This window comes from Aspergillus terreus, genomic scaffold, assembly GCF_000149615.1.
Source record: "Aspergillus terreus NIH2624 scaffold_3 genomic scaffold, whole genome shotgun sequence".
Classification (NCBI taxonomy): Eukaryota; Fungi; Ascomycota; class Eurotiomycetes; order Eurotiales; family Aspergillaceae; genus Aspergillus; species Aspergillus terreus.
In genome coordinates this window covers 777,468-792,212 of record NT_165926.1, presented here as the reverse complement: position 1 = coordinate 792,212, position 14,745 = coordinate 777,468, and the positions used below count along the sequence as shown (strand labels likewise).

Below are 14,745 nucleotides of genomic sequence, written 5' to 3'. Positions count from 1 at the left end.
TCGACCGGGCTAGACTGGCGCAGGGTCTGTTCGCTTAGTTTAGCTTGCTTTAACTCGCATTAGCGCGTGGCGGACCTATGGTCTGTTCTTATACGGAAGTAATTGTCGGTAACAGCGGAAAGACCATGGTCGTGCGTGGTCCTTAGATACAAAAGCGCGGTCTTTCCGCGCTGCGTGTCGGTGCCTTAAATATTCTAGCAAGGCTATACCTAATTTATTTTAGGGCTATTTCTGTGGTTACAGAGATTAGTATGCTGCTTTATACTGGGCGCGTAGATTAGATAAGTAGATAAGGATATATAAGGCTTAGATATAGCTTTTATAAATGAATAATTTAATGTATCTTTATTTCTAAGAAGTCGCATAATATTAAAGGTTCTGCTATTTCTGTCTTCTAGAATATTTTTATATAGGCTATTTACTTAATATATCTTAATCTAAAATATTGTCTAAAAATATAGATTAGAACGCCTTTATTTAGTAGTCTAATAATAAAATAAAAGATATTTTTATAGAGATAATAAAGAGTCGCCTACCCTATATAAAGTAGAATCCTTAAAAGTATTGTTCTTTTCCTTTATATAAATATTTTTGCTAATTTAGAGTTTATTCTAGATTCTTATCTAAATTAAACCTGCTAAAATATAAATTAGAGTAGACAATAGCAACTCTAGCCTACTACCTAGTACCTACAATAAGACTGCGGATAATTATAGTAGTTAGCCAGTCTCTAAGCGTTATAGGGAGCGCGATTAATAAAGATAATTTCCTATTCGAATTACTCTATACTGGCGATGTTCCTTACTTCTCTGCATTCCAGGATATCGAAGTATCCGGCCTTCCGGCAGAGGACCTCTCCCCCGATGCCCGCTACATGGCACTAGGTAGTAGGCAGCGAGGTTTCCCATTTCACTGATTTAATTGATGACCAGCACCTACACCTTCACACATGTCTAGTACTATACGTTGTGCACTGCAACTATTGAAGTCACACGCGCAGTATTTTAGGACCAATGTAATTAGAAGCATCTGCTCTATGATGTGCCTTTCTACGGATAATGGTAAAGTCTACTGTCTACTTTTGAAATTTTCTGACGGATTCTTCCAATCCGATACAATGCACCTGTCTGTATTATAACTAGCCACGGCACAAACCTGGGTTGAGAACTAGACCCTCATATATAATGCCTTACTCGATTAAAGTTCAGCTAGGTAACAAGAGTATTTGCGAGGTAGATATGGACCTGTGGCCTTGAAATTTGCTCGCTTTACTATATTTCATACTGTAGGAAGCGAGTTCCACAACAAGACCTAAGAAGAAATATTTACACTTCCAGGGGCAGGGGTAGGTACAATATTCATTGTTTTCTGCTGATTTTCTTCTCTGCGTAATAATGCAGACACTATCCTCTGCCTGATGTCCTTCGTTTTCTCTTGCCACACTGCGCCCCAGATTGGGAAAGTCGCCTCACCTGCGCGTAGGGAAACAAGACCAGTTCCATCCATTACTCCTCACCCAACAAGGCCTTCAAAACATCACTTGGTGTACGCTTGGGAGCGGCAATCTCCAGCACTTCCTTGCTGGTGGTGGAAGCTGTACATTTTCCCTCCCATCCTGTCTCATTGGCATGACTCATAGTCATTATGACATTCTTCGATTCCCCCGTCTTCGCAAAGCATTGCTCGTAGTAGGATTCGATGAATGCAAGCATCTCCTTATAGCCAACATCCTTGACCTTGACACCGGTATGCTGCTCGACCATCTCCACAATCTTCGCCCCGGTACAGTCTTCGGGTCCATTAAGGACATATTTCTTTTTGTTGTGAACAGCAGGATCTTCTGCGGCCAAGAGATGAGCAGCGAAAACTCCAACTTCGTTGCCATCAATAAGACCCACGGGAGCGTCCTTTGATAGAATGAGGCTCAATCTCCCCTGCTCACCAGACTTGCGGTAGTTCCGAATGTATTCAACCGCAGGGGCGAGGGCAAATTGGAGAAATTGATTGGCCTGAAGTGAAGTCCACTTCATAGCTCCAAATTCGGGTGAGCCTAGCAGAGCCTCGATCGCCCAATGGGAGCGGGAATAGTACGCCTTGCAGTCTGGGCGAACATTTGCGGCAGTCGTTGAGATCCGAACAACATACTCCACTCCGGCTTCAAGGGCGTTCACGTAGAAGGTGCTCTCCTCAGCAAATTGATTTGGATTGTTGTGTGATGCGATGTAGGCCCTGACGACCTGGTGTTCTCTGAGCCAATCGGCGGTGATGTCTACCCAATTCTTCTCTACCATCTCAACGCCAGGGATTTTTGAGAGCTGCTTTGCAGCGGCAGAGTCCAAAGACCGCGTCAGACCGATTACTCGGTGGTTGGACAGTGCGTTGCTCTTCTGTAGCAACCCGGGTAGAGTTTCGGTCAGGCTGCGGCCAGTGTTCCCGGTTGCACCGACAATGAGGATCGTTGGAGCCATGGCAAATGGAAAGAGGAATAATTGTTGAGGATGGTTCTCGAATGACAGGAAGTGGATGGGCACAAGTAAATCTTGTTGTCTGCCCGAGAATTTATACTCCGCGAAGACCAGCCGAGGGTTACTAAACGCTTTCTAACAAACAACACCTGTGACGTGTAGAAGCTCGATCGGACAGAAAGCAGCAGGTATGATTGGGTCAGTGGGCTCTCCGAGATTGGTGGGATGTCCCGGGAGAGTGGGATGTCCGGAGAGAGCAACATACCATTCAATTGTTGCATAAACCCGGGTTTCAGAGGGACATAGCCTTTTACTGTTGGCTTGACAAACTTATACAGTTGAAAGTTTTGCTACAATTAGCTGAATCATGCCAGGCGGGCAGTAACCATCTATAACCGAAGTGTGTCTTAACTAAAGTACTCAACGCAATCGCGAACCGGAACCGCATGCTTTCCAGTTAGAAAGAGCGCAAGAGCGCCTTGAGGGTCTACTAGTAAATGCAGCATTAGTAACTAACTTAAGTAACTAACTAGTTAACTAAAGTTTCGGAAAGAGCTTTTCTCAGCAACAGCAAAGTAAGTGGGTTCTCCGTGGGTGGGCTCTCCGCGGGTGGGCTCTCCGGGGCTATGATGATTGGCTACAGGAGCATTTTCCTCGGCAGACTCACATAAGAAGTTATTATTCAGCGTGAACTTTAGCTTAACTCAGCCAACGAAGGCAAATGTAACTACGTCAAGACCACCGCATCCTCCTCCTCTCACTACCGACTGAAAGCATAACAATGTGTTCAAGACCGTTTATCTGTCGCTTTCCACGCTGCACGGCGAGCTATCACCGGAAAGAGCATCGGCGGCGCCACGAGGCGCAACATAACCAAGATCAAAGGATCAATTGCGCAATATGTGGCCGGACGTTTGGCCGCCGGTAAGCACATCGCCTTAGATAGATATATAAAAGCTGTAGTTCTAATACTGATCTGTAGTGACACGCTACGGCGCCACATGCAAAAGAAACATGGGGTGGAGGAGCCCACTCGCACGAAAGTCGCCTGTACATCCTGTCGCAACCACAAGGCTCGATGTGAAAATGGTCCACCATGTACCAACTGCTGTCGTCTCGGAATACAATGTTCCTTGAAGCAAAGTGATGGAGAAAGTGGCCATAACACGTGTCCAACCGAATCGCTATCACTGGGGTCGCATGATAGTCCCGCGCAGTCAAACAGAAGTCGTTCCGAACAGGAAAGGCATTTCATTGATCTGTATTTCAAACTGTTCCATCCACACTGGCCATTTATTCACCAGGGGTCGTTTCACGAGTACCACGAGACACCCTTACTTGTCCAGTCGATTATTGTTATTGGTTTGTGGCTTAGCGAAGAGGAGAATGCACATTCACGAGCCATAGCCCTTCATAAAGTTCTGGACTCTGCTATACATGAACAAAAGGTTTGTTGCTAAACACTACAAAACAGTTCACCTCGTTGACAACCTCCGTAGGAACTCTGGGATGCGTCTTGTTCGGGCGACGCTTGCAGTGCCTGTGATTGGCCTATTCCAACATACCAGGCTATCTTACTCCATATAATTTTCGCTGTGCTGTATAAAAGCAGTGGAGCGCTGGGAGTAGACCTTAAGCCTTGTTTGCCCCCTGCCGATACCGACTTACTTAACAGGCTGGTCCTGAGTTGCAAGAAATTGGGCATGCTCTACTATCCAAATATGCTCGCGCGATATTGCCACGTTGACCTTCCACCATATGTTTGGATAAGTATCGAGGAAGTGAAATGGTTCAACATAACATTATATAGAGTGTGCAAAGCGTGCAGCCAGCACGAAGGTTGGACAGATAAGTCAAATTCAACCAAGACGGCGAGCATGAAGCTCCGCGCAAACGATTTGCAATTCCCATTACCAAGGAACACTTCCTTGTGGAAGGCTTTAGATAAAGCTCAATGGGAGTCTGCGGCTATAGAAAGTGGTTACCCTCACAGGCTGGAGGATACACTAGAATGTGAATGGATATCAAACTCAGCAAATGTCTTATTAGAGCTTAATGGGGAGTATGGGAATTAGGACGTTCCGCAACCTGCAAAATTTCTGTTTATAAGATCTCCTGATTAGATGTAATTATCTATAACTGCTCCGTTCATTTAAGTCTTTACTAACCGTCTTCTAATATTTTGCCGCAATATCATTATCACCCGCACCAGTCATTGTATGCTTTCTGATGTTGCAGATGTTTGGCCATGCTTGTAAGTCTTAGCTCCTCGTAGTAATCATCATCCTATTTCTCCCACTTATTAAAGGGAAACAATCCGAGGTCATTGGGCTGTGTTTTGGAAGTCGGGTCCGAAGTGCGGCTTAGCGAATACGCTGTACCAGGTGTCCAACCGAAGTTTCCCAGTATTAACGGAGGATACTGTGAATCTTCGTCCCATGGCTCGATCACCCGGGACTGACAGGTTTCATAATCATAGTTAAAGAGGCCATTGGCTATACCTCGGAGAAGGAATCGATCCAAACAACCTATAGTGCCGCAACGGGTTAGCCCACTCCCGTCTAATACCCAAGACAGGTCGTAAAACGAGGTTGTGTATGATAATAAGTATAGTAGGGTTTAAGGAATAAGCAATAACACAGTACCAATAAGCCTAATCTGTCAAACCTTGACTGGCGATCTTTACTCATCCTGCAGCCCTTAACTACAAGATACGGGAGAGGAATATAGGATACTGCACAAGCTCCCACTCCTTCTAGCTTGCCTTGCCAGAGCTTTTACCGCCTGGCAGAAAGAACCTTCTATTGAGTTCTGTCTGCCATTATATGCCGATTAGAATGGCCATCGAGAGATAGTCCAACTGCTGCTGGATAAGAGAGCGGACGTCAATGCATAAGGAACAGAATATGGCACGTCTTCCCGGAGCCGTTAAGAAACTGTCAAGCTGCTCTACGCATGCGACTGTAGTAATATATCTTCTAAGATTGTATCTCTGAGATTTACCAAATAATTTAGCAAATATCTTCTTTTGCTAGATTTATAGTCTTCTAATAAAGAACTTATTCAGTAGTTATTTACAATAATATCCCCGGCTATTGTCTAGCTTCACGTAGTATCTTTATAACGCCAGTTATCTATAGTGTGGATAGTTAAAGTCAAGTCAAGTCTTCTAATATTTCTACAGCCGCCCAGCTATTCCTGTTTGAACTCATTAGACCCTTGTAAGAGGAATTACTATAGGGAACCGTAGCTAAGCTGCTATGATATCTTCCATTTAGTATTTTTTTAATCTTTATACCACTGTTCGAGATTAAGAATAACCGCAAAACAAACTAGAAACTGATAAAGTTAGATTCGGTCATACTTAAAAGCAGAGACAGGTGCTATTGCGCGCATCGAAACGGGCTTACATCAGAAAAAACGCGCTTCCAGCTCTGTATGCGGCCGGAAAATATATGGAAAGTAGTTATAATTTACCGGATAGTAGTACGCGGGGCACTACTATTAAAAGAGCCGAGCTAAGCCTCTCGTACAATATAAGTTATTTCTGAGCTACGTTCTTGAATAACAATCTTGTAAGGCGTCTACTGCACGCAGAACAGAGTTTAAAAAACTAGATATAGTTCGATAGATCCCAAGTCTGCTTCTATACTAACATTGCCACTAACTTTAGAAAATAGCCGATTTCCGGTCGGACTTATCTTATATTACTACTGTCGAAGAAGCGCAAGTAGGTATTACAGGCTATCTTTAAATTTTTAACTAATTTTCTTCGTCTGAAAAAGCCGCCCAGCAAAAATAAATCTAAAATATACTAGTATCTCTCGATGCTGCGGCAAAAGATCTGTAAGCTTGCGAAAATATTTAGAATAATAGTAGAGAAAGATATATTTAGTAGTATTTAATAGCATTATATACGAGTATATGATAGGTAGTGAGTAGAAGATGTATTGTGGTGCAGGTAATGTAGAGAAGATGAACTGATTGTGTATTGTGAAGTGCAACTGATATCATGGATATACTTCTCATAGTCAACACCATAACATGACCATGGGTCTAACTAACCTACCACACTACATCCCCTCTGGACACACCATTCACCGTCTCTCCTCCATCATCTCCCTTCTCTGGTTATAATCCTGCTCCAATCCCTCTCCCACGTGCATCGTACAAGCGACAAGAACTGAATGTCGCCGTCAGTGGCCTTCAATCGAGACTTTCACGGCTCTTCGGGCGTTCTTCATCTCGCTATGATTCGTCTGTTCTTCTCCCGGCTGATACTCACCATCATATACAAATGAAGCAGACGGAGAGAAGGAGAAGACGAAGGAGGAGGTCTCTACATCTCCCCCCAAGTCATCCCTCTCCATCCATATCAACAATGGCCAGCCCTTCACTCTCCGGAGGAAACTCCGCCTTCCCCAACTACAACGCCACCTTTGCCCATATCGAAGACCCCAACGAGCGTCGCCGACGTGCCCTCGCCCAGATCGACACCGCTCCCTTTGGCTGGCGTCACGCCCGCGCCGTCGTCGTCGCCGGCGTCGGCTTCTTCACCGACTCCTACGACATCTTCGCCATCAACCTGTGCTCCGCCATGCTGGGCGTCGTCTACTGGCAGACGGCCGCCACCCGCCCCGGCAAGATCCCCTACAGTGCCGACACCGCCGTCAAGGTGTCCACCTCGGCCGGCACCGTCGTCGGCCAGCTGCTCTTCGGCTGGCTGGCCGACCGCATCGGCCGCAAGCGCATGTACGGCTTCGAGCTGATCAATCATCATCCTGGCCACGCTGGCCCAGGCCCTCGCCTCCAACTCGCCCTCCATCTGCATCACTGGCATCTTGGTCTTCTGGCGGATCCTCATGGGCATCGGTATCGGCGGGGACTACCCGCTCTCGTCTATTATCACCTCCGAGTACGTCCCTGCGCTAGTGCTAGCGGCTCGAGCTAACGGACTAGATTCGCCACGACCAAACACCGCGGCGCGATGATGGCCGCTGTCTTCGCCATGCAGGGGTTCGGCCCAGTTCGCCGCCGCCATGGTGGCGCTCGTCGTGACGGCCGGTTTTCAGGGTTCGCTCGAGTCGGCTGCCTCGGTGAGCACGTGCTCCGGCGTATGCCAGCTCGCCGTCGACAAGATGTGGCGCGTGATTATCGGCTTCGGCGCGGTGCCGGGCTGCCTCGCGCTGTACTACCGTCTGAAGATCCCCGAGACCCCGCGGTATACGTTTGATGTTGCCCGCGACCTGCTCAAGGCCGACGAGGACGTGCGAGCGTATATGGCGGGGAAGGCCGAGGGGCATCCGGACGAGGTGCAGCGCGTGGCCGTGCTGCAAAGCGAGAATATTGTGCTTGTCACGCCGACGGCGAGCTGGGCTGACTTCCGCAAGCATTATTTTAACTGGAGGTATGGAAAGGTTCTCCTCGGCACGGCAGGGTCGTGGTTTTTCCTCGACGTTGGTGCGTGCCCCCATGAACCAGACATAAGCATGAACCGATACTAAACGTCCTCCAGCATTCTACGGCCTCGGCCTAAACAACTCTCTCATCCTCAGCGCCATCGGCTGGTCCGGCGGAAGCACCGTGTACGAGTACTTCTACCGCAACGCGGTCGGCAATCTAATCCTGATCTGCGCCGGGTCTATCCCGGGGTACTGGATGACGGTCGCGACGGTGGACACCCTCGGACGCAAGCCAATCCAGCTCGGCGGGTTCATCATACTAACGATAGTATTTATCGTAATCGGCTTCGCCTACGAACCGCTGAAGCACTCGCACAACGGCCTTCTAGCCCTCTACGTCGTCGCGCAGTTCTTCTTCAACTTCGGCCCCAACGCCACCACCTTCATCGTGCCGGGCGAGTGCTTCCCCACGCGCTACCGGTCGACGTCGCACGGCATCAGCGCCGCGTCGGGCAAGATCGGGGCCATCATCGCGCAGTGCGTGTTCGGGCCGCTGGCGCACAAGGGGGCCACGGGCGGCAAGGAGTCGAGCGATACCCCGTGGCTGAACCATGTGATGCAGATTTTTGCGCTGTTCATGCTGTGCGGGTGTTTTACGTCGCTCTTGATCCCCGAGACGAAGCGCAAGACGCTGGAGAGCATGGCGGACGAGGAGACAGAAGCGGCGAGCGAGGGCGGGAGCCACGCGGGGTCGAAGAATGGGGCCATGTTGCGGGTCGGAGAGCGTGAGTATACAAGTTACCTTAGGTGGTATAATGTGTAGGTAGGAACCGTGTATGGTAGCGAGCGTAGTCTGGTACGGACGTCAGAATGAATTCATCGCAGTCATCACATCCTCCCGCTCGTACCTGTCGCTCCAACCGCCACTGACCATCATCACCTACCACAACTGATCGCAATGCAGCCAACTCCACCACTGACAACCCGAACAACCACCGACGAGACAGAAATCATCTCGTCGCTGCGCCTCATCGCCGACAGCATCGCGCAACAGCGCCAGACCGCCGCCCGCCGCTTCCTCACCCACCCGCTCTACCTCACCGTCCTCACCTTCGCCCTCTACCTCGTCTACCGCCTGGTCTACCACGGCCCCGACGATCGCGGCACGCTCCTGACCACCTGGAGCGGCTGTCTGATGGCCAGCCTGCTGGTCGCGCAGTACCAGACGGCGCGATACATCGAAGCCGCCGAGCGCACGGGCACCTTTCGCTGGCTGTTTCAGGGGGACGACACGTCCCCCATGAAACCAGCCGACCAGCCCGAGTATGACCTGTCATCTCTGCCCGATCACATCCTGGTGACGACGTTGGGCGACGAGATCATCGGCACGCTCATCCTGCGCCCGGAGCGGCGCGCGAACCCTGGGGCTGTTGCGGCCGGAGAAGATTCTGGTCACGGTGGAGACGAGACGGTGGGCGCGGTGCGGGCCTGGACGGTGCGCCGGAAGTACCGTGGGCTCGGCGTTGGGCGGGAGCTGTGGGCGGCTGCGGCAGAGATTTGTCGGCGGGAGAAGTGGGAGGGGCCGCAGATGGCGAGATGGCATGCGAATGCTGAGGAGAGGATGTATTCTGTGTGATATGGGTGTTGCAATAGGAGATGGACGTGTAGGATGGAGGATGTAGTACGAGGTAAGGGTTAGGGCTGATGGATCGGATGTTGGATGCTATTAATAAATCTGATTCAGAAAGTGAGACATGCCAAGCAAGTCAGGCTGTGGAGTATTATTTATTCCATGCTTTTCTTCTGTTGTTCTTCATTCTGTTGTTCACTCCCACGCTCGTTTGATACTATACCTTCATCTACCAGACTACCTCCATCTACCCTCTACTACTACCATAATACCCACCACCATCATGTCTACCACCACCACCACCGCCTCCTCTGCTGCCGCCACCTGCACCGGCAACCGCTGGGTCCTCCCTGTCCAGGACGCCGCCTGCGGCCTGCCCAACAGCGGCAACTACTCCGCCGTCATGGACAAGTGCTGCGGCCCTGCCAAGGTCACCAAGTACGACGACGACTGCGGGCTGTACTGTCTCGCCCAGAAGCAGACCGTCAAGGAGCTCCTTAACTGCATCGAGGACAACAGCGCCTCCACCGTCCACGGCGAGGTCTTTTGCAGCGGCAACATGACCGCCAGCGCTACTGCTGCGCTGCCTTCGACAACCGGCTCGGACAGCACCGGCACCGCGACGGGCACCGGTGCCACGGCCTCGTCAACGGGCGAGAACGCGGCTGTCGCGATGAAGCAGCCCCTGTCCAAGGGGGGATTGGGTGTTTTGGCTGTGTTGGGGGTGTCGGCTCTGCTGAGTGTGTTTTAAGGAGAGCTTGATGTTATACCCTGTGTTGCTATCTGTTACTGTCCTAATCTCATAATGCCCACCATGATAATCCAGTTACTATCTTAATCTCATTATGTCCACCACCATAAAACAACCTCCAATCTAGGAGAACTTTGTAGCTGGTTTCTCCTGCTTCTTCCCATCAACCCACACATCGACCTTTTCATCATAGAACGCGACATGTCCTCTGATCTCGGTGCTCTCCGGCAGCGGTGTCTTGTACCACCACGCCAGCCCGGTCTTCTCGCCACTCGGCAGTCGAACAATATAGTAGCTGGCATCGCCCTATCCACAGCCCTTAGCTTCTCTCAACCGAAAACAAATCAAGGAAGACAAACCTTATACGGACAGCTCGTGCTTCGCCCAACATCATCCCTCAACAACTCCCACTTCACATCCGCAAACGGGATATACTTCCGCACCGGCAACCCGGTCTCATACAACAGCTTCGGCCGGGTGGTATCCGCCACCACGACGCCATCAATCTCGACCCGCACATGCTTCGACGACTGCAGGATCTGAATCCGCTTGTACGGATCCCGCGGATGGCCGAGCATACGCTCGTCCTCCTCCAGCCAGAGATCCGCCTTGTCGAACCCGATCTTGTAGTGGTCCATGAGCGGGCCAGCTTTCAAGACGCGGGTGACGGCGGCGGGCGAGGTGCGGTGGCCGATGACGAGGTCGTAGATGGCCTCGTCTCCGTCGGAAGCGATGGTTTCATTCTGCAGACAGTCATAGCTGATGGTGATGTCCTTGATGGGGAAGTAGTACACCGGGTAGTAGGGGTGTTCCCAGCTGGGGATTTCTTAGTGTTGGGTGTTGGATAAGGGGAAGGGGTGGCCTACACGAGTTTGGGGGTGTGGGAGTCGACGATCATCTCGCCGTTGAAGACGACGCGGACACGGCGGGCGACGTCCTCGGAGTAGCCGGCATAGGGGAAGGGGATGGACATGATGATGGTCTTGTTGATGGTCTTGTTGAGGTAGGGGGTTATGACGGAGTATATATATCCTTACGGTGTTGGTGTTGGAGTTTTTGGTGCGGGGTACATCCATTTTAAGCATATCTACCTTTTCTTTATTCTGTTAATGCTGCTAAAGTAGATATATCTTTATGCAGTTGAATATACAAAATCAATTGCAGCCTGTAGTATAATACTTATTGCAGTACATTGATCTCTAATATACTATCCTATATTAACTAACTATACGGATGGAGATGACTGATCGTCTCCATAGGCGAGTACTTGGCATGCCCAAAACAGGCAATATATCCAGCACCACTCACAACCCTCAATCGGCCTGCTAACAATCCTTCCGTTCACACGATGTCTCTTCAGCATCTCCCAGCTCAGTTCCTCCTACATAGACCACCATGGCGGTTGATAGTCCCAGTCCGAGTCTTGACTCCCCCGCGCCGGCCCACGTCTTCACAGAAATGGAGCGCTGGAATCAGTCGCGCTCCAACGTGCTCAAGACGCTGGCCACCTTTTGGAGTTTCCTGGTGATGGGAGCGAATGATGCTGCTTACGGGGTGAGTCTTTTCCATTACCAACAAGGCACCTATACTAACCGTCTAAGCCCCTGATTCCATATGTAAGGTCATTGCCATACATCCATGCTTATACTAACAACCCAGCTCGAGTCATACTACCGTCTGTCCTACACGGTAGTCTCGCTGGTCTTCTTCTCCCCGCTGGGAGGCTACACCCTGGCAGCCCTGCTCAACAATAAAATCCACGTCCATCTGGGCCGCCGCGGGGTCGCCTTCATCGCCCCGAGCTGCCATCTCCTCGCCTACATCGTCAACTGTCTGCACCCGCCATACCCCGTGCTAGTTGTCTCCTTCATCTTTGCAGGATTCGGCAATGGTCTTGCCGACGCCGCATGGAACGCCTGGATCGGGAACATGGCCGATGCAAACCAGATGCTCGGCTTTCTCCACGGGCTGTACGGCGTCGGCGCCGTGCTCAGTCCCATCATCGCAACGTCCCTGATCACCCGAGCCCACCTCGGCTGGTACTACTTCTACTACATCATGGTGCATATAACTTACCCTATTATAAACCCCGACTAACAACAGCATAGATTGCATGCGCCGCCGTAGAGCTCGCCTTCTGCCTCACCGTCTTCTGGGACGCCAAACCCACCCCAGAGTCCACCTCCCCAGACAGCTCTCGCGGTGTTCTCCGCCGCACCCTCTTCACCAAACACAGCGGCCGCGTCACCTGGATCTGCGCCTTCTTCCTCCTCGGCTACGTCGGCATCGAAGTCGCCATCGGCGGCTGGATCGTCACCTTCATGATGCGCGTGCGCCACGGCGCCGACTTTGCCAGCGGCATGTCCGCCACCGGCTTCTGGCTGGGGATTACCTTTGGCCGATTCGTGTTGGGTTTCGTCACGCCCAGACTGGGCGAGAAGCTCGCCATCATCGTACGCCCCCTCCCCTCCAATCATCGTACCCCAATACCATATCTAATAAAGACAGATATACTGCCTCCTCGAGATTGGCTTCGGCCTCATCCTCTGGCTCGTCCCGAACTTCTACGCCGGCGTCGTAGCCGTCGCCATGCAGGGCTTCTTCCTGGGCCCGTTCTTCCCGGCTGCGGTGGTGGTAGCGACGAAGCTGCTCCCGCGCGCGCAGCATGTCAGCGCGATTGGGTTTGCGGCGGCGTTTGGGGGCGGCGGGGCGGCGGTGCTGCCATTTGCGGTTGGGGCGATTGCGCAGGCGCGCGGCGTGCAGGTGCTGCAGCCGTTTATTATTGGGTTGTCTGGGGGGATTTTTTTGCTGTGGTGTGGGTTGCCGCGGATGCCGAAGTTGAGGGTTGATGGGGAGGAGGAGGAGATGGGTGAGCGGGGGGCTTAGGGGAGGATTCCAATGGATATACATAAAGTTTTGGAGAGTGATGGAACGGGGTATAAGGTAGGTAGTTTGGATAACCGCCTGCGATATGCCTCCGCGATGTATAGAGCCCGGCATCTCTCGCGAGATGATAGATACGCTTCTCTTTCCCTTTCCATTGAGGCCCTTACACAAACAGAACGATCGTTAATCTACCATACATGAATCAAACCTGCCAAAGCCCAGTAACAACCACCGCCAACACAAAGTACGCCGTTATCCGCGTCGGCCCAACAGCGCTGCCAGAATTGCACATGACTGCGCTGAATTTCGAAGGGTGCAAAAGACAGTTTTCAAGGCTGGAAAAGGTCTCCTTGGTTGCATTGCAGTACGCAAAACAGTTATCCGGACCGTAGTAGCTGTATGCATCGGTAGGGCAACAGCTCTGCAAGGCAGCGTATGGATCATCCGTAAAATTCGATCCTCCTTGCCAGATGTTGATGGCGCAGAAGTTTGGATAATTGAGAGCAGGAGTCGTGCCCTGCCCGGCGCATCGGGCCTGATCCAAGGTGCTGTTTGTTGTGTCCATGGTGCAGGAATGGTCCAGGGCTGCGTTGTGAACTTATATAGGCGAGTGATGCAGGACTTTCTGGAGAAAGCTACTCACTATAGGAGCAGCAGTTGCTGGACTCAGTAAAATGAGTACCAGTTTGAGATTTTGAGTAGATCAGAAACGGTGCTATTATTCCTCGGTGACTGACAACAGGGGAAAGCTATAAAGGAAAATCTAAGTAGTGTTCTCTCCCGCCCAGGGTTTAGAACTAGCAATGTAGTCAGGAGCAATGGGAAATAACCTAGCAGACGAGCGGCCACACGTCAAACCTACTATCGGTAGCTACAAAATTAGTCCAATTTATCGTCCAGGCAGGGTAGTATCCATGAAGTGTACTAGCCTTCTAGCAATAGATCTAAGTGGACGGGGCACAAAGACACAGCCTCTAAACCAACCCTAACGGGGACCCCGGACCGCTAAGTGTGGAGAGTCTGTTAGTGCAGGGTTCGAATTGCTAGGCAGAGTGCAAGGCGTCCTCGCCTACTAGTGTCAGCAAGGAACCATCACTTCTTCCGATAAATCGCCGCGTCGGCGGCCTGACCGACATATTCTTAGTGGAAGTCCTAGTTCGGTTTAGGTCGAGCAGCGGCTTTATCCTTTTCGCGTGATGGCGCCAGCGAAGTAGTTCTTGTCGGACGGACCGAGTCCAAGCTGCTCGAAACCCAGAAACTGCTCACCTGCGACAGCGCGGTCTATGTCGTCAGCGTCACTGACGAAGCAGGAATCAAGGATATTGCTCGACAGGTGGGCACGTGGGATGTGCTCGTCCTAAACGCTGGATACTAGTTTACTGCTGGGAGCATCGCGAGTCTTCGTTGATGACTAGTGGCAGAGTTTTGAGGTATGTGTGTCGGGATCTTTTTCAAAGCTTCAATGCCTCAAACCCAAGATCCAGACGAACGTCCGCCGCACGATGATCAATCTGAAGGCGTTCCAGCCTACTGCCAGCCCTCTTCGGGCAGTCGTGATCGGGATGACTGCGGGGGTGATGATGGCGGCCGCGACGCTGCCTGGGATGTCTG

General features: G+C 51.1%; 5 protein-coding genes across 5 annotated transcripts; 2 read left to right on the top strand and 3 right to left on the bottom strand.

Moving 5' to 3' along the window:
* Positions 1 to 532: 532 nt before the first annotated feature.
* On the bottom strand, positions 533 to 2,468 carry ATEG_02165 (uncharacterized protein; the record flags this gene model as incomplete). The annotated part of the gene is made up of 6 exons (XM_001211343.1): positions 533 to 537; positions 694 to 700; positions 806 to 880; positions 940 to 1,049; positions 1,156 to 1,167; positions 1,517 to 2,468. 6 exons carry the CDS (start codon positions 2,466 to 2,468, stop codon positions 533 to 535), a joined length of 1,161 nt encoding a protein of 386 aa, XP_001211343.1.
* Positions 2,469 to 6,846: 4,378 nt separating this feature from the next.
* Positions 6,847 to 9,503, top strand: ATEG_02164 (inorganic phosphate transporter PHO84; the record flags this gene model as incomplete). Its single annotated transcript, XM_001211342.1, has 5 exons — positions 6,847 to 7,217; positions 7,425 to 7,686; positions 7,883 to 7,925; positions 7,981 to 8,686; positions 8,753 to 9,503. 5 exons carry the CDS (start codon positions 6,847 to 6,849, stop codon positions 9,501 to 9,503), a joined length of 2,133 nt encoding a protein of 710 aa, XP_001211342.1.
* An 868-nt stretch (positions 9,504 to 10,371) lies between these two features.
* On the bottom strand, positions 10,372 to 11,221 carry ATEG_02163 (DUF427 domain-containing protein; the record flags this gene model as incomplete). The annotated part of the gene is made up of 3 exons (XM_001211341.1): positions 10,372 to 10,554; positions 10,608 to 11,064; positions 11,115 to 11,221. The coding sequence occupies 3 exons, from the start codon at positions 11,219 to 11,221 to the stop codon at positions 10,372 to 10,374; spliced, it is 747 nt and encodes a 248-aa protein (XP_001211341.1).
* Positions 11,222 to 11,643: 422 nt separating this feature from the next.
* Positions 11,644 to 13,134, top strand: ATEG_02162 (putative MFS transporter; the record flags this gene model as incomplete). The annotated part of the gene is made up of 4 exons (XM_001211340.1): positions 11,644 to 11,802; positions 11,908 to 12,309; positions 12,357 to 12,701; positions 12,757 to 13,134. The coding sequence occupies 4 exons, from the start codon at positions 11,644 to 11,646 to the stop codon at positions 13,132 to 13,134; spliced, it is 1,284 nt and encodes a 427-aa protein (XP_001211340.1).
* A 202-nt stretch (positions 13,135 to 13,336) lies between these two features.
* Positions 13,337 to 13,699, bottom strand: ATEG_02161 (uncharacterized protein; the record flags this gene model as incomplete). The annotated part of the gene is made up of 1 exon (XM_001211339.1): positions 13,337 to 13,699. One exon carries the CDS (start codon positions 13,697 to 13,699, stop codon positions 13,337 to 13,339), a length of 363 nt encoding a protein of 120 aa, XP_001211339.1.
* Positions 13,700 to 14,745: the final 1,046 nt, after the last annotated feature.